The following is a 26,104-nucleotide window of genomic DNA, read 5'->3' on the forward strand; positions in this document are numbered from 1 at the left end:
ACAGTAGCAGAGCACTTGCCAACTCTTGCCTTGGAGTGTTTTAGTAGAAGGCGTCAAGGGAACAGAGGTTACTGTGGTGGGTACTGAAAGGAAAATAGTGGAGAAATTATTGGGAAACCATGGTTTCTTGGGTTTTGTTGCTGACAGAACTGACTTCTGATGTGCAAAAGAATTCTGGATTCACAGTACAAGTCCTTAATCCAATTTTCTTTAAATTTATTTATTCATTTATGTTTATCTGTGGGTTTGCTCTTGCAGTGGTGTGATGAAACATTCAACTTCCAAGCTACGTTTTTACAGTGCTTGGCAAAACATGTGCCAAATATTTACTCAGCTGAAATGGACCCCTTGCTGGAGAAACAAGAAGAAATGGTCCAGGCAGCAATATTATACCCCCTGGAATGTTATTTGTTTGGGGAAGACCCAGATATATTCCTGGAGAAACTACAACAGAGTGGAACCTCCCAGCTCTGTGGGAGGGTGTTCAAAGGAGGGGAGACAACATACTCTTGCAGGTAAGAATGAAGGTATGTTATCATGAATGTTCCCATGTGAGATAATGCAGCAAAGTGGCGTTATAAAATAAGTTGCCCTGCTAACTAGTCATTGCTTGTGTCATGGTAGTCTTTGCTTAACTGACAGTGGCATTTGCTTCACGTTTCAAACCATTTAAAGTGAGAAAAATTGTATATGAAAAGCAGGCTCTGGCAGAGAAATGGGGAAGGAAATGGAAAGCATACTAAAGATACTGAAAGCCATTGGTTAAAAAGATTGGATGATAAGGTATGAGTATGGGGTCTGCACCTGAATTGAGGGAGAACAGGTCTAAAAAATCTCTGCACTGTACAGAACTCACTTTTTCAAAGTCTGAAACAGAATCTAGTGCTTCTGAGCATCATCAGTCCTTTGCTTCAGCAATAACTGTGTGGCCAATGGTCATTTTTTCATCTTCTTTCTCACCCTGGAGTATGTTAAAGATGCAGCCCATTTATTTGATAGAATTTATTTTATTAAATCCTACTATTTCCAATATATTAATATTAATAATAAAATATTCATATTAAAAAGCCAGAGGTCTTTCTGGTGCATGTAAAGATTGCAACTGTGCTGGCAATTCATTAGTATTAAAATGATGCTGTTATCATAGTTTGTTGTAGTTTTCAGTTTATTTTAAAAGCCTAGAAAATTTCATTAGAAATACCAAAAGAATATTATTAAGGATGAAGAATATTATTATGGCTAAAAAACCCAGCCCTTAGAATTCAGAAAATGTCAAAATGAAAGCTCTCTGTAAACTTTATTTTTATGAATTACACCATATGGTTTTAATCAATCATATACTCTTTAGCTTTTTCTAGGACTAAGTTAGTATTGTGTATGAAAGGAGAATGGTCTTTGAAGAAGTCTTTATGTGTTTGCTAGAAAGTGTATAATGAATGCAGCATTGGATTGTACGAAGGAAAAGGATGGTCGAGGCAGTTTAGTGCTGCTGTAACCAGAGTTATTCTGTTCCTACCTCTGCAGAATTCTTGTATGATAGCAGGCAAAATAATAAAGCTGTATTTCTCAGAGGTGGTCTCTTTCTTATTTTTCTGAGTTCCTGTCTTGCAAAAACATGGTAGTATTTATACAAAATACTATATTTACTACTGCAACTGAAGCAAAATAGTTGTTTGCCTTGGCTTCTAAAATGCTAAAAATAATAGATAGTCTGAAATATTAAAATCTGAATGTTAGTGAAGGATTGAATTATTGCAATGGTGATTATAATCTAAGGGTTTGAAAGGGAATTAATTCTGTAATCAGAATTACCCTACTATTTTAGTTGCATTGTAAAGGAGGTTTGAACTAGATGTTGAAGAATGATGTAAACAAAAAAACTTGATATGTTATTAAACCCCTGTCATCCACATTTTGCATAGAATGAAACAGCATTTAAACAAAAAAAAGTGACCATGTTTTAGGGAAAAAGAAAAGACAGCAATATAAAAAAAAAAATATCTGTATGTGGAGCATGGCGGGGGGAAAGAAGGAATTAGATTGCCTATGAGTAATTCTGGATTTTCAGGTATTTGAGTGCATGACTGAAACTGTTGAAAGTAAATTTGAAAGTAAATATTCTTTGGCTCATTTTGTAAAGGAATTCTCTTTAGGTTTTGACTTTTAACTACTTAAAAAGTTAGAGACATAACCTAGGAAAAGTTTCATTAACAAACTGGCTACAGTTGGAAACAATAAAGGTTACTTCAGAGTCATTGTGTTTTTTAATAGCTGCTTATTCTTTGCAAAACCAGAAATATGTTAGCAACAAGTTTTGAAAGTGGAGATCAAGCATATTTTGGATAGAAACTGATATAACAGGTTCAAGTACATGGTTCAAGCCTAAAAAGACCAGCTTTCATCATCTTTCTGTGATGTGGAGTAGCCAGTGTTTCTACAATTTGACTCTGTTGTCAATCTCAGTTTTTCAGAGCAGCATTTTCTTTTGTGCATGAAAATTCCATGTGTTTGTTTTAGAAAGTTTTCCAGTTACTATTTTTGTTGCAGAGACTGTGCAGTTGATCCAACTTGTGTACTCTGTATGGACTGCTTCCAGAACAGCATTCACAAGAACCATCGGTACAAGGTAGAAAAATCTTATATTAAGAAATTGTACTTGTAGCTTTAGAGAAGAGTTTTAATTGAGCATATAATAAACATATATATAAACAATTTGTAATTTTTATTTAAAGTTAAAACAAATGTTAAGCATTTTTTTTTTTAATTGAGGAGATTGTTCTGGAACTGGATCATCTCATTCTGATACCCTTTTGATTCTCTTTGAGCCAGTTATGTCAACGTTATCTTTGATTCCTATGCTTTGATTAAAGAAGGATATTTTAAATAATTCTTGGCTAACTCGCTACCTAAAGTGTCATCTACTGTTTCCTTCCCAGGCCACCTTTTTTCTTGCCCTCTTCACTGAGGACTCTGTAATTTCAACAGCCTTGGAAGCAGAAATGGAAATCAATATATTGAGTGTCATTTTTAAAGCTGGTCTAACTCTGCTGCAAGAGGCAAGAATATATACAGAAACATGATGTATTCAGTTTAATTATCTTTCATGACCAAAAAATGGGGTAGATTTTTTTTTTTTCAATTATTCCTTCTATTCATTAACATGACATCCACTTAAGAGGTTTGCCTTGTATTATCAATTGGTCATAAATCCCCTTTAAGTTGGTATGCTTCAGTGAGAGACAGTTTGGAAGAAGGTCCTAGCAATCTAAATTAACTGAGGCTAAAATACAGTATTCTACCCCTCTGTATAAGTCTTTGTATACTGGTCTGAGAATGTGTTCTAAGTATTGATTCAAAGATCATAATAATGCAAATATAACTTCCATATACACATGCATGCACACACACAGTTTACAGAGAGGTAAGATGAAAACCAGGGGAAACAGACAACAGCTGAACTGAGAAGCTGTTGTCCTTTCCTTGTTTTTTAGTAACTTCTTCAGGCAAAACGTCAGCCATGAAATAGGTAGTCAGATGGGAGTACATTTGCTGCATTTCCATTTTAAAGATGCAATCTAAAGGATACACATTATGCTCTTTATAGATTCATAGAATAATTTAGGTTGGAAGGGAACTAAGGAGGTCACCTAGTCCAACCTCCTGCTCGAAGCATGCCTAATTAGATCAGGTTATTTTAAAATGTTTCAAGTAAATAACAAATTTTTGAATGTCTTTTTATTGGGTCACTTAGTGTTTTTTATAATTATTTTAGGATTGGGGATTTAGAGTAAGCTAAGGATAATTATTTTTGCCTGAGTTTTGTCTGAACTTTTTGCCAAAATGAAGGGTCAGAATTTTTACTTTTCTGAAGGTGTAATGCAAAATTAAAGTTGCAAGAATGCTTTTAGATGCTGATTATGTCTTATTTTCTTTGGTTAGAAGTGGAGGTACTACTAAACGTCTGTTTAATATACACATATTCTTATGTAGATTATTTTCAAACTTTACCAAGTAATTTGTAAAGAAGGCATTAAGCACTTTAGCTATAATTTTGCTAATAAAACCAGAAATTATTTTTTTGCCATTTATGAAGCGCTTATTCATCAATCACAGGCTTTTTCACCTTCTTCCTAGTTAAATTTGTTTGACTTGCATACTTATTTTGCAGTGGCAACTGTATTTTCTCCTTTATTTTCTGCTCAAAAAGTTTACATTTTTTCCTGACACTCCTCTGATAAGTCTTTTTATCTTACAACATTTTTTCTTTTTTTTTTTGTAAGTCCAATGGTTATATAGTGACTCTTGTCTTTTGTAAGTAGGTATTTGTACTTGTGTTTGACTTAATGCACACTTCTATTTTTCTCTTGCTTTTTATGTGCGTATTTCATGACTGAAATACCTGTATTTTACAGATGCATAGCTCCACTGGAGGTGGATTTTGTGACTGTGGGGATACAGAGGCATGGAAGGCTGGACCGCTGTGTACTAAACATGAGCCTGGAGCATCAGGTTCTGCAAAAGAAGTAAGAATATTGCTTAAAGTGAAAGAATAAATATTGTAAATATCTCCTTTTTAAAAAAAATGCTTATTCCTGTATATGAAAATATGTATATTGTATAATTCATGTAGCAGGTCCAATTGAGTTGAATCAGGATTTCCTTGGTCAAGGTATGTGTTGGGGTCAAACATATATTGGACATCCTTTGTCTCCAAACAAAAGGCAAAAACAATAGAACAGTTCCATCTACCTTTCTTGTGCATTAAAATTGCAGTCTTTTGCTCTTTGCTATGTGTATTACCCAGTTCTTATTTACAAATAATTGGTTTCCTAGTGATTAGTAAATGTTTAGATATAGTACTTGATTTTAATAATATTTTCTCTTTTCCACATTACTGCATTACTGAACTTTTTTTTTGTTAGTTACTTCTGGTGTGTGGTCTGTCACTATGACTAAAATGAGTCCCTATGCTTTAAAACTAACTTCTTGTTGTCTCATGCTTCTTATACCTTATAAAGCAGCATATTAATGAGAAATATGCCATCTTATAAGTAAGTAGTTCTCAGAGAGATTGTAGGCAAATCAGTTGCCTCAGGTAACATTGTTTTTTCCAAGTTCTACATTCTGACATAAACAGGAGAAAAAAACCTTAGCATTCGTCATTGCAAAATAGACCTCTAATTCCTCCTGGTTTTGTTGCAAAAGTACTGTTCTTTATGATCTGGCAAAAAATCAAATGGAATAGGAATAAAAAGCACTGGTCTTACAGAAAAATGAAACAAGGTTTTCCTTCACTTGTTTATCCTTAAAAAACACATGAATCTTAATGGATTTCAGAGATAAAAATAGTTGAAACCCCAAGAAGGGGTCATCTGATTGCCAGTTGGAGCTTGTAACTGTAGCATTCACCTGCTTCTACTTCAGTAAAGTCTATTCTGTTGTGCAGTACTGATCCCTGAGTACTGAGCCATCCGATATATGTGTGGCTGATATATATCAGATGGCTCTGATTATACATATTGCTTACGAAAACCTGTAACCAAAAGAGCCAAATTGTTTCCTCAATATTAGAATACCCAAAAATAGCTATGGAATGGTTAATTTTACTGCTGTCATGGTTACTACACATGTGTTTAATACTTCTTCCAGCATGTTCTAGAGGTGCTTCCAGAATAAGAAACTAGCATAGTTTCTCTTCGGAAAGTAATTTTCGTCCTTGTGTTCTGAAGGAAAATAGGTTTGTGTTTGTGGTTTTTTTGTTGTGTGCGTTTTTTGGTTTGGGTTGTTTTTTTTTTTTTTGTTCTTCCCCAATGGTAGATTCCTGGTACTGTTGATAAGGACATACGGGAGGGTAGAGAACTCATGTGTCTACAGACTTCAAAGCTACCTTTCGATACTATGGACAATTTATGTTGTGCGATGCTCAGTATCAGATTTCTAGCTGATTGCTGAGAGGTCCTTATCATATCACAAAGAATTTAGCAATGGTCTTAAGACAAAATGTTCAGGTCTCAGTTGAGAATTAAATTTTCTTCGACTTGAAAATTAAGTGTTTCTAGTCAAAGCATTTCCATTGCTCCTAGATAAGCGATATTACTTTTGCTTCGGGTGACCAGTTTGTCCAGTTTGTCTTACAGACAGTAGCTAGCATTCATTACGGATTTCAGCTGTGATGGCTCACAAAAAAATCACACAGATACCTGGATGAACGTGGACCTATGGGGCACATTAAAACTTTAACAAAGACATTCTAAACAAAATAGATTGTACCTCCCAGCTTTAAAATGTAGGTCTCTGTATGATGTCTTCTAACAGTTGTTTCAGCACTTTACTTTTGAGAATTATAGTATTTTTTGGTTCCCACAACTCTGACCAAAGTCCCTAAAATGATTTATGTAACGTTTACTTCCTGCTGGGGAATCAGTTTCTCTGCAAGGTATAGATTTTGATCTCACAGATCTGGTATTTGCGTCTTGTGACAGCATATTCTTTTTACCTCCCTTTCCTTTACAACAGCTTTTTCATAACAATAAAGTAATCCAAAACCAAATGTTAGGAAAAACACCAAAATCTTTATGAAAAGTTTACCAAAAAGCTGTTTCACTCTTGTTAAAACCACACTGTCCATGTTTTGGGGACTTTTTTTCAAGTCTGTATTCAAACAGAGCTTGTGAGGAAGCTGCATGCATTCAGAGTCTGCAGCATTTTATTTCTGTTTGAATGAATATAAAGTGCTCAGAATATTCTTCAGGCCATTTGTATCCAATGGAGATAAGGTTAAAGGATAGGTCATATCAATATTGACAGCAGCTAACACGGTATCTCTTGGTTTTAGACTTTGAGAACTATAATCATACTTGTGATTACAAGGAAACAGGGAACCTCCCATGCTTCTTTGAGTAATATTTCTTCTCCAATCTCTAATAAGGTCTTTAGTTAGTTTGCAGTGAATTTGTTTGATCATCACTTCTGTCATTGAGTTGTGCAAGTCCAAAGCTATGTTACAACTGCTGCCAAATAAAGTGGAACGTACTCCTACAATGAATGCTACCCAAAAGTCGTGAATGATAGAAAACATAATTATTTGAACTTGAAGAATTAGAAAGTTACTTATTACAATAGTTCTTTGTTGTCAATATATGTAGTTACTATACGGTCAGTATATGGAGACTCTCTAGTAAAATGGCAGAAGTACAACCACTACAGTAATGAAATGCATCAGTATATTAATATATACTATATGTAACCACTTGATAGGTTGCATTGCATGACCATCTTTTTTAATAAAAGGCTTATCTGTCAGGGTTTTTTTTTTACAGACTATGGACGTTTGGATTACCTCATAGTTTGTTCTCTCTTTTAAGAATCAAGTACATTAATGTCGGAATTTTATCAGCTTAGATAAAACAGCATAAGTTTCTCAACTTACTAGAAGAGATGAGTTGCAAAGTGCATTTGCAACAGACATCTTGCATATTTCTTTTACTGCATGTTTTCTGGTAAGTACAGAAGTTTATCACATACTTGTCAAACAAAAAGCACTCTTCTCTGGATGATCCTGACCAGTAATTCCTTTACTCTAAGTGCAGAGGATATATCATGCTAGGGTGTTTATAAACTTACTCTGATCAGATAGGAGCAAATAAGAAGAGGGGTATGTTTGCAGTGTGTTTGTCTGCTATGCAGAACGTGGTAAAAATGTGCTTAGGAACTGGATGCTATTTTTAAAAGGTAGATTAAGTTTAGAGTTTGATCTACAGAATGACCTCCTTTTAAAAATGAGCCCTTAGTAGAGGACAGGATTCAATCTGCAACATTAAATATAAGCACCAGAGTTTTTAGCATCTCTGAGATAATGAGGTGAGTAATAGTAAAATAACAGTATCGTTACAAAAATCCTAATTAAGCCTTAGTTTAAAAAAAAAAGGAAGTTTTACAATGAGGAGATATTTCAAAAACTTGTTGGTATGTATGTAATGTGGGGCTAAGAAAAGCAATCCTTCATTTTAGAAGCCCCATTCCAGGCACTCCAGGAGTTATCCATTCCCTATTGATGCAAAATTAACGTCTGTGCCAGAATTGCTTGATTTTGTCCTTAAAAATTTTGTCCTGTGCTTTTTGCTTGATTCTGTCCTTAAAACCACATAATTTTAAGAATTCCTGTATGAGATAAGGTAAAAATACTTCCCAGACATGTTTGTTTAAAAAAAAAAAGTAAACAAAAATATAACAAAAATTGATTGTTAGTTATTTTTAAACTTTGATGCCTGAACATACTTCGTTCCTTCTTCCACAATTTTGTTTTTTGCAGCTTTACCTGAAGCTTAAGTAATTACACATTTTTGGACGTAGTTCTGGAGAATTTTTATTTTTCCCCTTTCAATTTACATTAGATGTATCTTAATTTAATTTTACTGTGACTTCTGTTAATGTGGCTAGCATTGGAGGTGGCATTGCATCATTTAACTCTTCACTATTTGTATGAATGCAACCCCCACTTATTACAGTTTATGAATCCTTTGATGTGGTTTCCTTTGCTTTCTTCTATAGACTAAAGAGCAGCATGCTTACTACAAGGTTCTTGTTTGGAGTATCTCTATGCACAGCTTTGCGTTTTCTTCCAGCTCTGTCATTTTTGCTTAACATATGTTAATGCTTAAAAAGCCAAACTCTTAAGAAATACAGGGCGGGGGGGGGTGGGGGGTGGGAAGTATATTTACAGTTCAGTTCAATTAGATTATTCTTAGTACTATAGTTTTTATTCATTCTGCTTCAAACTTTAAGATGATAGTAGCTTTGTCCGTCTGGGGAAAAAAATAATTACCCCAGACACAGACATTTATGTTCTTAATTACCAAGATCTATCACGAGCTTATCCAAAATTAAGTATGTACACACAGTGATATTTATAGACCATTATTTCATTGGCAGACATTTTAGATTGTATGTTTGACTCCAAATTATTCTTCTAATGCTTATCAGGTCAGAAAACTGTTGTTCAGAGCTTTGGAAGCAATTTGTCATATTAACGCATTTTTACTTCTCTTCCACTATAGTTTTAGCTTTTTTTACACTTTTTTTTAACGTAATTTTACTTCAATATTTTTTCAAAAAGCAATCTGCTTCATAAATGGATAAATGTGACTGTATAGTTGATTCATGTTTTTGAAAAATCCTAATTCTTAGCTATATTAAACACATGACTCTTTCTGTTCAATTGAATCCCGAAGTACTAAGGGCACTCACCTCTGCAATACACAAAGTCATATGTGAAAAGCTTTATTCTTGGAAAGCATCCTTGTTTCTCACCTTTTCTTCCTCTGGCAAACACATACATATTCAGATTTTGTAGGCAGTTTGGGTGACCATAAAATTATAGGAAACTGTGTAAATACTCTAAAAAATATCAGCTGCTGTTTCTGTGTCATATTTGTATATGAAATTACTGGATTTGGTTGCATTAACATTAATAACAACATTATATAATATGCGAACACTGAAAGGAAGGTGGTATGTGGAAAAGGTCATCAGGGATTTTGGGTTAAAGCCTTCCTTTCACACAATGTCACTGGAACGTATCTATGTCTTGTAGCTGAATATTGATTGCTTCATTCTTAAGTGCAGATTTAGTAATGATTTCCTTTGCTTATAACTTTAATTTCTCTCTTGTTTAAATGCTTATGGAAAGGATTAATAATGTTATATGATGTAGACAATTCACTTAATGAGCTTTATCCAGGTGGATGGGAAGTATGTCAGTTCACAGGGATATTTTGAATTATTTCTAAATCTGGGATGGGATCTCTGAAAAGAACAGAGTTAGGTTTCCTTGGATGATTCTGCTCAAGTAGTGTCATAAATTTTTGACAGAATACCTGCACAGAAGAGCAAAGAATGCAGGGGAAGAATTTGGTCTGGACTGCAAACTTTTAATATCTTCAGGTGTACAGAAAGCTGTTAACCAGCTTTTTTTTAAACTTAAGTTGAAAAAAAAAAAAAAAAATTGAAGTTTCCTAACACATTTGGTAAGGCCTTTCGTAGTCTATTCCTAGAAAAAAAAAAATCCGTAAAAAAAGGCAGATGAAACTCTTGGAATTCTACTGAGAGCCCTTGGGATGAAATAATTCTGAAGAGAAGGAATTGGGTGAGATTAATTTGCTTGAAAATCATGAAAAGGCTAAGTTCTTGAAAGAAATATGGTAATAAGGTATTCTACCAACCCTTTTTTAATTTAAAAAATTTCCATATTAATATTACCTCCTCTTTTACAGAATTCTGAATGTCAGTTGAACGAAGAAATTATGGAGCACTCTAGGAGGGTGTTTCCCTCTGTCATAAAATACATTGTAGATATGCTTATATGGGAAGAAGAGAAGGAACTGCCCCCGGAGCTCACAATTAGGTAGGGAGTATTTCCAACTTTCTCTTCAAGGCGTTAGACACTCTGATAATAATTTTGCCTGTGGTATTCTTACACTCATGCAAACATAGTGCCAAAATCCATGTAAACAGCAGTGTAGCATTTTTGACCTGCAGTTATATAGAGAAAAGCTTTTGATACTTCATGGCAAAAGTAGCGTGTGACAGTGCTCCATCAAAACGGGAAAAGACTGTTGTGCGTCATGTTAAAAAAACAAATGAGATCATAAAACAGCAGTGTGAAAATAATAATGAAATAATCAAGTAATTTAAAATCTCTTTTGTACTTGGTACATGGTTTCTGTGGCTTATTCTGCTATAGATGTTGAGGGAATTTTTGGGTGTGTCTTTGATGTGAAGAACATGCCTAATTTTCTTCTATAGTATTTTTGTATTTTACATTTCTCTCAAGCTATCAAGTGAGCTGTTGCTTGTATTGGGTAGGACAGTATTGACAATTTTATTTTTATTTGTATGGTGATGTGTTGGCTTTTCCCAGTAGAGAGAAGGTAGACAGCTACTACTGTGTCCTTTTCAACGATGAACATCATTCTTACGATCATGTCATCTATAGCCTGCAAAGGGCACTTGGCTGCGAACTTGGTGAAGCCCAGTTGCATACTACTGCCATAGATAAAGAGGTTAGTGAATCCTGGATATGGGAGAAATTAACTTATTAATCCTTAAGAAGTGCTATTATAGTCTCTTGATGATAGAATCTTTGTTTCTGAGATGCTGGAGCTTGAGGAGAGAGAAAGGCATGTTGCAGCGTAACTGTTAATCAGCACTTGCTTCAAGAAAGTTTTTAAACTGTATTAAATTTTTCTTCAGGACGATATCCAGTTTCTTGAGAAAGGGAAGAGCTGATTTATCTGAAGTTGTTTGGCATCTTTTCCTATTTTTTTTTTTTCTTCTCAGTTGAGATTAATGTTTTATTTTAATGCTATTTGTCTGAAAAATATAAGTCAGCAGTATGCATGTTCAGTTATACTTAATCAGAAATGTACCATACACTTTGCAAGAGTTAGTGCTCATTCTGGCTCAGACTTCATTTGAAAATCTTAAAATTTCAAATTATGCAAATGAAACCAGGAAGAATCCAAGAATCCAAGCGAACCTGACAATTTTACTATTTTCAAACTAATGTCTTATGTAAAGAACTTACACTAATAATGTAATTTTTTTTTCCACTGGGAGGAAAAAAAAAAGCGTGATCAGTGTTTGAATTATCTTAATTGCAAACATGTTTTTTTAAATCACAAAAGTACAAAACTTGTGTGTTTGCACACAGAGAAACTTTTGTCTGTAGATGTATATGTATTTGTTGGATATTTACATATAAAATATCTTACTAATATTAATATCTTTTTTAATCTGTAAAAACTCTCGTTTTCTTTTTATGTTTCTCTATGTTCAGGTAATGAAAGTTTATTTGCATTTAGTTAGTAGTGTCAGTCTTACGTAATTACAAGGCTTGTCCTGCAGTTGTAGGTTTTGTAAAATATAGAGTAACTTTTAAATGTTTCCATTATAAAGGTTCCTTTTGATTGAAATGTAAATTTTAGATCCAGAGTTGATCAGACTTTTTGTTTTACAAAGCACCTGCTACAGCACAGGACTAGGTTAGATTGTTTTAATTATAACAGTTCCACAATATACAACTACTTCCTCTCTTCTTGTGTGAAATTCTGCTGTGTAGAGAAATTGTTTTGGAAGCCCATACCTCTGATTTCCTTTGAGTAGAATTTGAGGTCTAAGCTGGACCTGTTCTTGGCTTTATTGAAAGAGCTGTCAAACCCATGCTTATAATATACCCTGCTATTTCATATACAGAATTAAGAAATAGTAGGAAAGATTGTAGAAAAGCAGTTCAGGTTGAGTGTACTTTGTTCCAGGAAGAAAGTTGATGTGGTTTGTAGTTAAAGTATTCTGCCAAAATCCCTCTCATCTGTTTTAATGTGTATGTGAATTTTCCTAATATAATAATATTAAGATACCCAGACTTTACTTTGTTCCGTTGTTAATTTAATTAAAATAACTTTTTTCTAAAGATAGTTATGTTGATTTTGATGTGCTTCTAGATGTCTAAAAGCACCATGAGTGATGTTAGTCCCCCCTTTTTTTTTTTTAACCAATAAAAAATATAGCAAGGATCAGGCTTGTGACATTTTGGTTTGGTTTTATATTGATCTCAATACTTTCTTTAAATAGGGTCGTAGAGCTGTTAAGGCAGGACATTATGCCTCTTGTCAGGAAGCAAAAGAAGAAATCAAGGTAACTTCCTGAAATATTTTTCTCATTTAAAAAACCAATCAAATCAACCTCATAATTATTAATACTAAAGACTCATTTGTCTTTTGTACAGTCTTTAACTTTGTACTTCCATGCCTTTATAACCTGCCTGTGAACTTCTTGGAATTGAATTTACCCCACCACATTTGGTGTATAGATAGATATCTTAAGAAATAAAACATCAAACTGATTTCTTTTTTTGTTAGGGTTTGCCATTAACATGTGCTTGGGAGAGGTAATGGGTGGTAAAGACAAATATGAACATTCATGTTATCTTTATTATATATCTACTAATATTTACCTGACTCCTAGAGGCATTCTGAAAATGTTTCTCAACGACCACTTCACGTGGAGGTTCTGCATGCTGATGTTATGGCTCACCAGAAGTTTGCCTTGCGCCTTGGTTCTTGGCTGAACAAACTCATGAGCTATTCAAGTAAGCATAACTGATTTTTGTTATGATAATGCTGTGTCAGTATTTGAATGACTAATTATCTCAAATGTCTTTAGCAGTGTTATATATGATATTCCCTTATTAAAATACTTCCACATTCCTCCTACTGAATAAATAAATAATACAGTAGTATGGATGCTGATATATATCAGTATGGTTATGAATAGCAGTACTTTTCTGTTTCTTCGTTGTAAAATAAATGTCTTTCCTTGCTTGAGCTCTGTCTGTTCCTCTAGCAGTTTTATTATCCTCAGTTTCAGCATCACATATCTTATAAGTGACTTCTTTGCTTAAAAGCTGCTCTCTCCAGTGCTGGTGGAAAGTTGCAGAACATCTCCATCACTGTAAGCATACATCCTCTGCTTGAATTAATTCCTGCTTCAGATTTGATAGCTGTGATTAATTAGATGGTGTCAGTAAAAGAAACAACGAAAAGCCTTAATTTAAAAATTTGTCTGGTAGTGGAAAGTAAATTTTAAGATTTCAAACATTGTTCTGGTGTTTGATGCTCATGGTTTTAAAGACAACTTCTGAAGCAACCTAATTTTGATTTCTGTTACTGGCTTTTGTCATGCTTGTGTTTTGCCAAAGGAAAGCCATTATAAAATTTCTTTTCACTGTACAAATATGCATAGATTAAGATCTACTCCCTGCTTATCCTCCTTCTTGATAGGGTAAATCTGTTTGTCTGCTTTGGCCTCTTTTGTAAGCTTGGATAATAAAGTGAATTTCTTTCCCCCGCCCCAAACACATACTTTCCAATCTTACCCTTGAAATACCTATATGAGAATTATACCTTTTTAAATTCTTCACAATATTTTACAAATTTTAATTTTCTGTTCTTTTCAACTTTTGTATTTATTCCACTGGTGGTATTTTCTTGCTGGTCTGAGTTCCTCAGACAATTCTTTTAATTGGTACAAATTTTTGACTGTGTGGTTTATTTCAGTGTTTCTAGTGAAGGTTTCTTCCTAGATAATTTTTCGTATTGTTTTCAATTTTATGAGACTACTCTATTTAAAAAACCAACTGACAGTGAATTATTCAGCTGTTGGCTGTGTGAGTATAGACAAGTCGATGTCAGTGTCCCAGCAAATCCCCCAAAATTTTTAAGCATTACCTTTTTAGCTGACAAGATAAGCTAGAACTAAAAAGGAGTCTCCCATGTTGGGTGTAGCATTTTTGGGTTAGGAAATTCTTACAGGTTAACTGATGCTTTAGTATGTTTTATGAGAGTCTTCAAGCACAAACATTGAAGTCTTAACAGTCCTGTCCTTGTTCTTCTGGATTATGTGTGTAGATGCTTTAAGAGCCTGATGTTCAGGACTCAGCTGGCACTTTTTGGTGGTCTTGATGGTTGCTGTTCTTTTCCTGGTTTTGCTGGTAGAATGTGGATCAAGAAGCATTCAATAGTATTTATTTCCAGGTTGTTCAGGAACTTGATTCATGACACTCCATTTTTCCATTTGAAATTAGTAATGTAAGAGCTCATTCCTGAATGTTAGCAACCCATGAGTGACTCTGATATGTTGATCTCCAGAACTGCCTCAGCAAGTACTGTATTTACTGATAGGTGCAAGAAAATACACAGTAATGTTCTGAAATTCTACAAAAGACTGACTTTCAGGTCCCAAGGCAGTGACCAGTGTAGACTTGCCTAGCCTGTGCATTTCTGTGCTGACGTAGCGAACTCTTCCAATGAATCTGCTTTGCAAAGCTGTCTAAATGCTTTTCATTTTAAAATACTGTTCTGCATCACTGCATTTATTAAAGAAAGTAGGTAAGAATAATAGGAAGAAATTATTAGATGAGAGTAGGTGGGAGTATGTTCACTGAGAAAAAACATTGTTAAATAATTCATGCTTAAGTGCCGCCTTTTTTTTCTTTTTTAAAGAACAGAGTTCTGTAATTCACACTTTGTTGCCTCATACCATTTAATTATTGAAGAATTCTTGTACAAATGAATAGTTTTATCCCTATAGGTGACTTCCGCCAGATCTTTTGTCAAATATGTCTCAAAGAAGAAGCTGGATCTGAAAAGCCGTGCTTCATAAGCAAGTTGATGCTATGGGATGCAAAGCTTCATAAAGGTTTGTGTATCTATGTTGCTATAAACTGAAGAGGCAAATTATTTTTTCATGTGTGCAACAAATGTATAAAAGTAAATAAGTGCTATGTAGGTGGAGTTACGTATCTTCATAGTTTTTATATTACGGGTTTTGATACAGCCTTTATTTTTACAGTTGAGGTAATTGATATTTTGGGTTTGTATTTGTCTCCTAAATTTTTCCTACTTTATGTATTCTGAAGAATCTTTTCACAAGATGTAACTTGATATGAGTGACTTGATACTTACCCTGTGTTTTAAATACATACCAATAAATATTAAAAAGAGGGGAAAAATAGAATCACTTTGTTCATATACTTTGTAACCATTTCAAGGCTTTTAATGATTTTCAATTATAATTTAATACTGTTCCTCTTTTCCACAAAAAGCTGCATCTCAGTACAATAAAGTGGTGTGCATTGTATTGGCTCTTCACAGGGGCAAGGAAGGTTCTTCATGAACTTATCTTCAGTAGTTTTTTCATGGAAATGGAATACAAAAAACTTTTTGCTGTGGAATTTGTGAAGGTAAATGGCTATTTGCTTTCTATGCTATGAATTTTTACTAGCCTTGTAAAATTTTCCCCAAACCTGAAAATTATTTCAATATAAATAATGAATTTTCAACAAGCAGAGCTTCAACAACTAGCTCAGCCTTTATAAAGTGTATTAATTCTAATATCATTGGTTTTGTTCCTTCTAATCATTTACATATACATGCTCATTTTGCATGCAGTCTTGTTAGTATTCCCGTATCTTTTGAAATGGCAGATGAACTGCAACTGGCCTTTCTATTTAAAAATTAGATATACTAGCTAAGAAATATATAAAACTTAAGACCAACTGTCTTTTTGTTTCAGGGTGAGGCTTTTTAATCCTGATAAAGGTGACTGACGCTTCATGGTTTTCTCTTGACTGAAACAAAGCAAACAAAGGCTTGTGTTACTCATTGTACACATCTTTTATAGACAGCTGTTGAATAACTGTCCATGCAGTTCACTGCAGGAGGAAAACTTGTTTTATAATAAGTTAATGTCTTTTATTGATCCTTTTTTCAGATATTTAATTTCTTTTCTCGGGGAAGATTGGTTGTAGGAGAAAAAATATTTTGGTTCCAGTCTGGCAGAACAGTTAAATTTGTGCTTATCTTCAGTATTAAGGCGGTGGGGCACATATTCAATGCACCAAAGCGATTAAGGACATTGTGCAATTTTTGCTGTTTGAACTGCTTCTATTAGAAAGAAAGAAGGACATTGAGATGTACTTCTTGCAAATAAAGTAAACATTTTTAATTAATGCTTGTTATACTTAATTTTCCCAATATTCTTTTTTCCTAGTATTACAAGGCATTGCAAAAAGAATACATCAGTGATGATCATGATAGAGTTCTCTCTGTGACAGCACTCTCGGTTCAGATGTTCACTGTACCTACTCTGGTATGTACAGCCTGCCTCTGCTAGAAATGTAAAATAAATTTGAGAATTGCTAGCAGTGCCACCTTGGTAGACTGCTGTATTTGGCAGAAAATCTTTATGTATTGCTGAGTTGAAAATGAATGATTTTGAGGTTTATGAAGGCCAATATGAAAGCAGGAGCTTGAGTTTATGTGGAAATTCATTACAGAAGATAGAGGGAATGCAAATAAGTAGAAGTTTTAGGCAGCATCATTCTCTGCATTAACTTTCTGTGTTCATTTATTTCACATTTACCTTCTTATGTAACTCTAAAAACTTGGGGGAGAGGGGCAAAAAATGGTTAAATGTCTTTTTCTATGGGTGAAATATGTTAAATCCTGGGTGTAGGGGGAAGTAGGCTTTGAAGATTATATGTTTTTTGCCTGAAACGCTAATGTAAAAGTCCTTTTCTACATGACCTTTGTAGAAAAAAAAGCACATCTGTTACATTGAAGCTGTCAGAGTGAGTAAACATGCTAAGCTGATAGAAATTGTGTTCATACATAATAAATACTGTGGGAGTTTTTGTAGCTTGGACTCTTTAGGAATGCTTAAAATAATTTCTAATCAAAAAGACTAGATTCAAAGGAAAAATTATTTTGATAGTTCTCTTCAACAACAGTAGGAAGAAAAATTTTTAATTTTCTTCTTGCAGGCCCGACATCTTATTGAAGAGCAAAATGTAATCACCACCATTACAGAGACACTCCTAGAAGTGCTTCCAGAGTACCTAGACAAAAATGACAAGTTCAACTTCCAAGGTTACAGTCAGGACAAACTGAACCGGGTATATGCAGTAATATATGACCTCAGGTAAGTGTAAGGCTCAGAAGATTGAGCAATTCTTAGAAAACTGGCAGTAGGATGAGGTGTTTCAATTCAGGAATCTGATGATAAAACTGTTTTAAAAACAAACCCAAAACACGCATGAAAAGCTAAGGTTTTGTTTTTCAGTGGAAACTTAAAATTTTGAAGTACCAAAATTATATTCCCTATAGACAATTTTTGATGATTTTCACAGGTATCATTCCATATAACAATTGAGTTAATAAAATATATCTAAGGTATTTAATTATCTAAGGCAGTATGGGGAAATTTGGCTTCTATTCATTATCATTCTGGGAAATGTATAATCTGTATAATCCTCATGTACTTAGCATTTTCCACTCTTTCAGGTCCCAAATTAATACTGAAAAATGTGAAAGTGAACCATCCCAAATACCTTGGAATTAAAAAAAAAAAAAAGTCTGTTAATTTCAAAGGATGGAGTAGTACCAAGCAACTCCAGTGTTGGGTGAAAATTTTAAGAGGAGTTTGAGATGGGGAGGGTGATGTAATGTGGTGATGTAGTTGATTTATTTTAAGACAAAGAACACCTGAAATACAAGCATAAGCAGAAGAGAAGTCTGAGCAGAAGATGATAATGTTTTCTTTGGGGACAGGTATGTCTTAGTCAGCAAGCCTACAGTATGGACAGACCGTTTGAGGGAGCGGTTTTTAGAAGGATTTGTTTCTTTCCTAAGGATTCTAACTTGCATGCAGGTACAAGACATTTAAATAATTTCTTTCTTATATGCTGTTATAAAGGTTTTTACAGCACTCTTGTTTGCTCCTATTTTTGTCCATAGCAATATTGTGGGTATAAACGTGCAATTAAGGTGGTAAATTCTTCAATATCTGTCTTGGGCAGGTGAAAAAGTAATGTTTACTTTATAGAAGTAATATCAATTTTAGCTACATGTATCTGAACAACCTATATTTTACCATTTGCTTATGTGATTTTTGTGCTGTTTTAAGACTGTGATCACTAATTTAGCTTGAGTATTTTGTGGCGTTCTCCATTTCAGGGAATGGAGGAGATAAAAAGACAGATTGGTCAGCACATTGAGGTGGACCCTGACTGGGAAGCAGCTATTGCTATACAGATGCAGCTCAAGAACATTCTTTTGATGTTCCAGGAGTGGTGTGCCTGTGATGTAAGTATATCAACTGTCTTGAGTTTTTACATGTGTGCTTTTTGTGAATGCTCCTAAGTGCTTTTTAAATAAGCTCACTATTGTTCAATACAGATCTCCACAGAAAATGAGTGACAGTGTTAATCTGTGGTGTGACAAAGAGAGAAGGCATCTCAGAAGAATATAATCTTAAGCTGCACAGGGTATCAGGCAAATTCATAAAGAGAAAATACTTCTCATAATTCAAGATTTTGAGAATTAGATTCATGGCCTCACTGTCAAGTTTTAAGGTTTTGAAGCACATGGTGTTAATTTTTGATTGCAGAAGTGAACTGCAGAAACTTTTTGCTAATCGGGCAATTGCACTCTACGTAGTCTTAACCAGTGCTGGAGCTCATCCATGTGCTGGGGCAAGGGAGAAAATTGTAAAATTTGTTAACTTAAAGATACTTTGAAGTGGATTTGTTTTCAGTGTGGGTTTTGTGTGGGTGGTTTTTTTTTTTTTTTTTTTTTTTGTCCCAGTAGGGTGAGACAGGAAGAACTACAGCAGTTCAGGAGCTTCTTGATCCGATTTGGGGTGCAAACTATGTTTGCAAACTATGTGCAAAATATTAAAACATTGTGGCTTAAATAAGCACATAGATTTTTAGAGCATTTGACAGGGCAGCTTTTTTGAACAGAAGCATATTGTCAGTTAGCTTTAGTCGATACTCCACTGCTCCAGTCCAGTACTGCTCAGTATTAAGAAACAGTAGTAATTATATTGTGGATTTTTAGTAACTTTATGCTGTCAGAAAAAACAAGCGAGGAATTTTAGTGCATATGTATGACTTTTAAATATAATGCTATGCATTTATTTTAAATTCTAGGAAGAGCTGTTGCTCAAGGCATACAGTGAATGTCATAAAGCTGTGATGAGGTGCAGCACGAATGGCCGCTCACGGGAAAAGACAGTGTTTCACTTGTGTGGCCATACGCTGGAGAGCAGACCTTACAGAGTGTCTGCAGATCCTGTCAGCATACATTTACCACTGTCTAGGACTCTTGCTGGTAAGTGGTGTGTTTTGTTTTGATTGCTATTTGAATTATGTTTATCATCCATCTCTGTTTCTTTATTCTAGAAAGTGTTTAGATTAAGTGCTCCACAGACCAGTTGCTCCCTGATTTTCTGACATTTTCATGATCAGGCAACCCTGTTTCCCAGGTGTCCCACTAAGCGAAAGTGTGTGTTTTGTTTTGGTTTGTTTTTAAAAAAATTTTTCCATGGAGGTTAGATAACATTTTTTTAAACAGGAGAGAGATAACAAAGTAAGATAAGAAGGAAAAGTTTCATATTTTAATGAGATCTTCAGTTTTCTCTGGAATATTTGAATTTATGTGGTTCTGTTTCTATTTCTACCCGTTTTGCCTAAATGAATGTTCATTATTACTGTATCTTGAATTTATTTTCCAGCCACATGTTATCTTAGGACTGTTAAAATGCTCCTCCTAAAAGACATATGTTTGCAGCATGCCAGGACAGATTTCCAGTCAGAATACAAAGGACCACAGCAGTGGGTGATCACCACCTTCTCTAGAATACAAATGAAATCATATGCTATTATTAAGCTCTAGATTTTTTTTATCACATCATTTGATACCATGATACCATCTGTTAAGCCTTGTAGTTTTGAAATTCAGTTATTACTGACAAATGATTTAAATGTGAAAATAAAATTTTGCTAATACTATTTAGCATCTCAATTTAAATGGTTTTAATGAGTTCATAAAATGAATAGATTTATTCATAAAGTAATAGATTGCAAAACTGGTAAAAACTTTTCTGATAATGTAATCTTCTATCTTTAAAAAAAAAAAAAAGAAGAAAAAAAAGTAACAACTCTTTCCTAAATAAACTCTGCCTCTTTTTCTGTAATTCTCTGAGTTGTAGATGATTTAGCTAACATTTAAAATGGGTTGTAGGAGAAACTTTACTGATGTCAATTTATTTTCTAATTTTTTTCCTATTGATTTTGTAGGTCTTCATGTACGATTAAGCAAGACTGGAACTATCTCAAGATTGCACGAATTTGTTTCCCCTGTAAGATTTTTCTTTCTTCCCTCCCTGACCCTGCTTTTTGTGATACATACTCTGGGAAGGAAAAATTATATCCCTAACTTTCATGACACACACAGAAGTTATTTTGCATCTGTCAATGTGTCTTTGTTCATTAGGACTTACGCTTTTAAAATCACTGACAGACTTATTCTTGCCTGATTTTTTTTTTTTTCTTTTTCTTTTTTTCTTCTTTAAATTCTAGGAAGAATTTCAAGTGGAGCTGCTAGTAGAATATCCTTTGCGATGTCTTGTCTTGGTTGCTCAGGTTGCTGCAGAGATGTGGAGAAGGAATGGTCTCTCCCTGATAAGCCAGGTACTCCCTACAATATTCAGTAGGGAGTTGGTTCTAATGGTATATGTAAGTAGTAGAGAGAGGTGGTAGATACCCCATCCGTGGAAACATTCAAGATCTGGTTGGACAGGGCTCTGAGCAACCTGATCTAGCTGAAGATGTCCCTGGTCACTGCAGGGGGTGTGGACTAGATGACATCTTCAACTAGATCCAAAGATTCTATGATTCTATGTCAGCACAGCTGGATGGAGAGTCGCCTCATGCTCCATGCCTGGCCACAGGTGATAAAAAGAGCTTTGTGTATAAGGAGAACGAGTTCAAGGAAAGGCTTTAATATCATGCTGAGACGGCTCGTGTAGCAATTCTGCTCTGTTGGTTTGTGTCTTCTTTTACATGCTCTTTTTTATCATGATATTTGTGACTAGAAAAATAATTTCTTTAAAATCACTTCTAAAACGTTCCTTTTGCTTGGAGCCCTACAGGAGAATTCTGGGATTATTTGCAAGATACTATTCCTTAAAAAAGCACAGAGGATTTCCACAACAGAGAAAAACATTTTCAGATACTCCATTACCTAATGCTTAAAAATACGGCATTTAATTTATTGAGGCATGTGTTCATTTTCATTATTTATGGCATCCCTCAGAAGACTAGATCTAAGGAAGATATTTTTCACCACCATGTGGGTGGTGAAACCCTGGCACAGGTTGCCCAGAGAGGTGGTAGATGCCCCATCCCTGGAAACATGTCAGGTTGGACGGGGGCTCTGAGCAACCTGATCTAGTTGAAGATGTCCCTGCTCACTGCAGGGGGGTTGGACTAGATGACCTTTGAAGGTCCCTTCCAACCCAAGGATTCTGTGATTCTGTTTCTCAGTAATGCTCCTAGTGATGGTTTCCTCCAGTGAACCAGGAGGTCATAGGGGTCACTCCTACACTAAATAGAAAGGTTTCTAGGTGGGAATTTAGATGACTTGGTTTTATTTTCAGCTTCATTGGTGGCTTGCCTCCCCGTATTAGACAGGTATTGTCATCTCTTACGACTGTTTCTGACTCTGTGAAATGGTAAATGTTACTGATGTCTACTGTAAAGTACTTTCAGATCTGATAAAGAAATCGCTGCATAAATACTGTTAGTACTGTTGCTTATAACACAAAATGTTAGAAGAATCTCTTGGTGTATGGTAATCATTATATGCAAAAGCTAAACTATTTTAAATTCATACTGATCTTTTGAGTGCCATATAACTAGGTATAACAAACATTTTAGAATACTTGCCGGCTTTTTTGGTGCAAGAGTAAAGGTACCCCTAAGTACTTGCATTTTGCCTGCTTTGGCTTCACTTTTTTTTTTTTTCTTTGATGGCAGAATTTTTCTGTGTTTACCTTTTCACAGGACCCTTTAGTGAAATCAAAGTAAATATTGATAGCCCCCTGTAGAATTGTCTCTCCAAGAACGGGGGTAGGAGGAGGATGTTTTTACTTTAATCAGTAGCAGCCATTAGAGTTATGTTGTCGTGGAAGGGAGTATGAAGAAGTACAGCATAGACTTTCTCTGGATAGCTGAAAAAACATTTTTCACTTCCATCAAAGCACACATTTATTTTGAAAGAAATGTGGGACTTTCCCGTAGTCAATAAATGTACTGCACAGTTTAAAAAAGTCTCAGACATTGTGGTGCACATTTGATAGTGTATTACTTTACTTCTCTACTTAAATTTTGTTTTCCTATTTCTCAGGTATTCTATTATCAAGATGTTAAATGCAGAGAAGAAATGTATGATAAAGACATCATCATGCTCCAGGTATAATATTCTGAATCATTGCTTGCTTGACTCGTGTAATTTCCATGGAATTCCTTTTAATTTTAATTAAATTTATGATGTAAAAATATTTTCATGGTAAAAGAGTATTTTTCATAATCAGTGAAGAAGTGTAATAGTAACTGGTGTTCATCTTAGTTTGGGTTTTTTGATAGATAGGTGCATCTCTTATGGATCCAAACCAGTTCCTCCTGCTGATACTGCAGAGATATGAGCTTGCTGATGCTTTCAAAAAGATGAAGCCCACCAAAGATCAGGTAGGTGGCAAGTATTTCTGCTGATTACTTTGTTTGCTTTCACTGTATGGAACAGTAATAAAAACTGGCTACTGTTGATAACTGCATTTTTATCACCATGCTAAAAGTCAGTAAACACAGGACCTAGTGATTAGATAAATCATCTTGTACTCAGAATTTGTAGAGGCTTACTCAAAATTAGCAAACAGTTTTTGCCCTCTTTGACCTTTATTTCATAGGGCACCCACCAAAATCCACATAAATTACTTCTCTCTGAAATTCCAATGTGTCTTACGCCATATTATGTGTTCTTATTTTGGCTGAAAGTTTCTTGAATTGTTGTGCTACTTCTTGAGGCTTGAACTTTCATGTAACCCTTCACCTGTGATACATTTCTAGCTGTTGTTTCTTTTTTTGCATGTGAATCTTGCACTTCAGTTGCAGAATAGTATCTCCTCTACAAGGGCAGGCATTTTTCCACCTTGTTAGAATGAAAGTTTCTTGTTATAGTACAGTGCTTCAGCTAAGTAGTGTATCTGAAGGCTGAGCTCAGTGTCATTTGGCAGATTTTCCTGCCTGTTTGTTTTGGTTTTTTTCAAATGGTTTTCTCTAATTCTTGTAGGATTTGATCAAACAATGTAATGTGTTAATAGAGGAGATGCTACAGATTCTCATCTATGTTGTGGGTAAGTGTCATTTCTCTCTACTGTTGTAGTAATGGTTTATTACAGTTTTACAAAACAAGCTTGATGACTTTTATTAACATAGATGCTGTGGAGAGGATACTGGAGAATGCCTATTTTAAATAGATGATTCAGTAACGTGAGTATTCGTCAACTGGAAGCAATAGGGGTTGCATAGTGAAAAAAGCTGTCAGATAACTTCATAATTGACTATTAAAGTAGGATATGAAGAGAAACTCCATCTCAGCCCATTTTGTTAGGAAGCTAGGCTAAAAAGCTTTTTTCCTCTCAGACACTTGGGATGGGTTTCTGGCAAATGCAATCTTATACTATGAAATATCCTTGCAATAGCATTAACCTCTGTGCAAAATTCAGAATTGCTTTATAATTGTCACATTTTTTGTTCTTCTCATTTTGATTCACTCTGGTAGGGGAAAGATACGTGCCTGGAGTGAGTAATGTGACAAAAGAAGATGTTATCATGAGAGAAATCATCCATTTGTTATGTATTGAACCAATGGCTCACAGTGCAATTACCAAGTCCTTGCCTGAAAATGTGAGTCCTGGTTTATTTACTTTTTTCCTTAATTTACTTTTTCTTGTTTTATGTCTCTTTCTTCTTTACCTTCCATATCTTTATATTGAAGCTTTTGATTTCTGATATAAAGCTCAAATATTGGTTTTAGATTTATAAAATAGCATGATAAAGGGGCTTACACTGATGTAAAGGTAAATGTCATGGATTCAAGTATGCTTTAATCTGAAGAGACTTGTATGGGGATTGTGCTTTTTGAAGATGTGGAATTTTTTAGAATATTCAGCTGTAGTTTTCCAAGATTCAAAAGGAAAAGTTTTAAAATTATTTCCTCTTTTGGCTCTGTGGAACCATGCAGCTGGATTTCATTCTGCCTTGCATACCATCAATAAATTTGATCCTGTAATTTTGATCACTTAAACCTGTGCAGATCCATTGGAAGTCAAGTATTGTACAGGTCTATTCAAAAGCACAGATTTCCTTGCCATTCTATTCCAACTGTTGAAAATTCAAGCAAAGGAGAGGGATGTGGATTAGATTTTGTAGCCTGTGCAAGTTTTCAGGGCTGGCAATCAAGGAAAAAAAACCTTCAGTTTTATTGTAAATTAAATAGCCTGGAATATTATCAGAAACCACATTCACTGTTTTAAGAGACTAAAAATCTGGTTGGGTAAAGCAATACTCTGTTTGTGGAGATCAGCTCTGTCATAAATAAAATTTTATGTGACTAAATGAAAATATTATCTGTCTTTGATACTTCCTTGTATCTTGTCAATTATGAATATTTGCTTTCTGAATAACAGTGGGCAAAATATATTAATTCATGAATTAAGGAACTGATATAAATCTGTATGTCTATTTGTGTAATACCTAGTATAATACTGAAGATATTTGAATCATTATATATTTATCCCAAACTAATTTTTTTACCAGGAGAACAATGAAACTGGTTTGGAGAATGTAATTGATAAAGTGGCTACGTTTAAGTAAGTTCTGAATATTGTTTTATAAGTAGCTTGAATGTGAAATAAGATCTCTTCGATTGCATGGGTTAAGCTGCACTACACACTCTGTTCAGATAATATTTTGCTGTCTTGAAATATATACGCTTTCAATTATGCATAGGGAAGAAAAGCGTGTGGAATATCTGAAGCTGCTGTTTCTCTCCTTTTGCCCTCCTCTTTCCTCAAATTCTGTTTGAGGAGTCTCCAGGAGTTTAGTAATCTCAAGTCCTAGTGGGAAAATCTTCAACAGTTCATTTTATTTCAAAGGTGGTTGGGAACCTTAACAACTCACTGTGCCTTTGACAGGCACCACCTAATCATTGGTTTAGATGTTATTTAATTGTTAACTTGCTGTAACTTCTAGATGGGAGTTTGTTTTTTTTTTTAAATATATATATGCAATTATAGATCAGCTGTAGCAGTTGCGAAAAACTAGTTCAAATGTCTGCTATTTTTGTCACAAAAATGTCGTGTAATATTAATTATTCTAGTACACCTCATTTTAAATTTCATGTGGCTTGCTTGTTTATGTTTAATCAAGGGCAACCATAGGTGTACGTAGGAATTTTGCTTTGGGAATTCTATGGAAGTTTCAAAAAATCTCACTGGCTGGAAAGTAGCTCTTTGTATTACTTGTTTTGTACCTTGGTTGAAGAAAGTGATTAATTTTATATAATAGTATCCAGTGTCTGAAATTCTGAGCCATAAAGTTAAAAAGAATTTACCTCTCAGAGGCTATATGGTGTGCTGTAGA

The 26,104-nt window shown here is 34.5% G+C and overlaps 1 protein-coding gene across 1 annotated transcript in view; it reads left to right on the forward strand.

Moving 5' to 3' along the window:
- UBR1 (ubiquitin protein ligase E3 component n-recognin 1) overlaps nucleotides 1-26,104 on the forward strand; it is a 73,195-nt gene that overhangs the window by 11,692 nt on the left and 35,399 nt on the right. Inside the window, exons 2-22 of the mRNA XM_082000743.1 lie at nucleotides 259-515; nucleotides 2,548-2,626; nucleotides 4,413-4,523; nucleotides 10,272-10,402; nucleotides 10,919-11,060; nucleotides 12,631-12,693; nucleotides 13,024-13,147; nucleotides 15,148-15,255; nucleotides 15,711-15,799; nucleotides 16,609-16,707; nucleotides 17,381-17,538; nucleotides 18,168-18,267; nucleotides 18,573-18,701; nucleotides 19,550-19,730; nucleotides 20,699-20,760; nucleotides 20,981-21,091; nucleotides 22,809-22,874; nucleotides 23,048-23,149; nucleotides 23,751-23,814; nucleotides 24,243-24,367; nucleotides 25,280-25,332. Coding sequence (XP_081856869.1) covers nucleotides 259-515; nucleotides 2,548-2,626; nucleotides 4,413-4,523; nucleotides 10,272-10,402; nucleotides 10,919-11,060; nucleotides 12,631-12,693; nucleotides 13,024-13,147; nucleotides 15,148-15,255; nucleotides 15,711-15,799; nucleotides 16,609-16,707; nucleotides 17,381-17,538; nucleotides 18,168-18,267; nucleotides 18,573-18,701; nucleotides 19,550-19,730; nucleotides 20,699-20,760; nucleotides 20,981-21,091; nucleotides 22,809-22,874; nucleotides 23,048-23,149; nucleotides 23,751-23,814; nucleotides 24,243-24,367; nucleotides 25,280-25,332 — 2,354 coding nt within the window. The remainder of the gene's footprint in view (nucleotides 1-258; nucleotides 516-2,547; nucleotides 2,627-4,412; nucleotides 4,524-10,271; nucleotides 10,403-10,918; nucleotides 11,061-12,630; nucleotides 12,694-13,023; nucleotides 13,148-15,147; nucleotides 15,256-15,710; nucleotides 15,800-16,608; nucleotides 16,708-17,380; nucleotides 17,539-18,167; nucleotides 18,268-18,572; nucleotides 18,702-19,549; nucleotides 19,731-20,698; nucleotides 20,761-20,980; nucleotides 21,092-22,808; nucleotides 22,875-23,047; nucleotides 23,150-23,750; nucleotides 23,815-24,242; nucleotides 24,368-25,279; nucleotides 25,333-26,104) is intronic.

Source organism: Phaethon aethereus (genome assembly GCF_964289735.1).
Source record: "Phaethon aethereus genome assembly, chromosome: 5".
NCBI lineage: Eukaryota > Metazoa > Chordata > Aves > Phaethontiformes > Phaethontidae > Phaethon > Phaethon aethereus.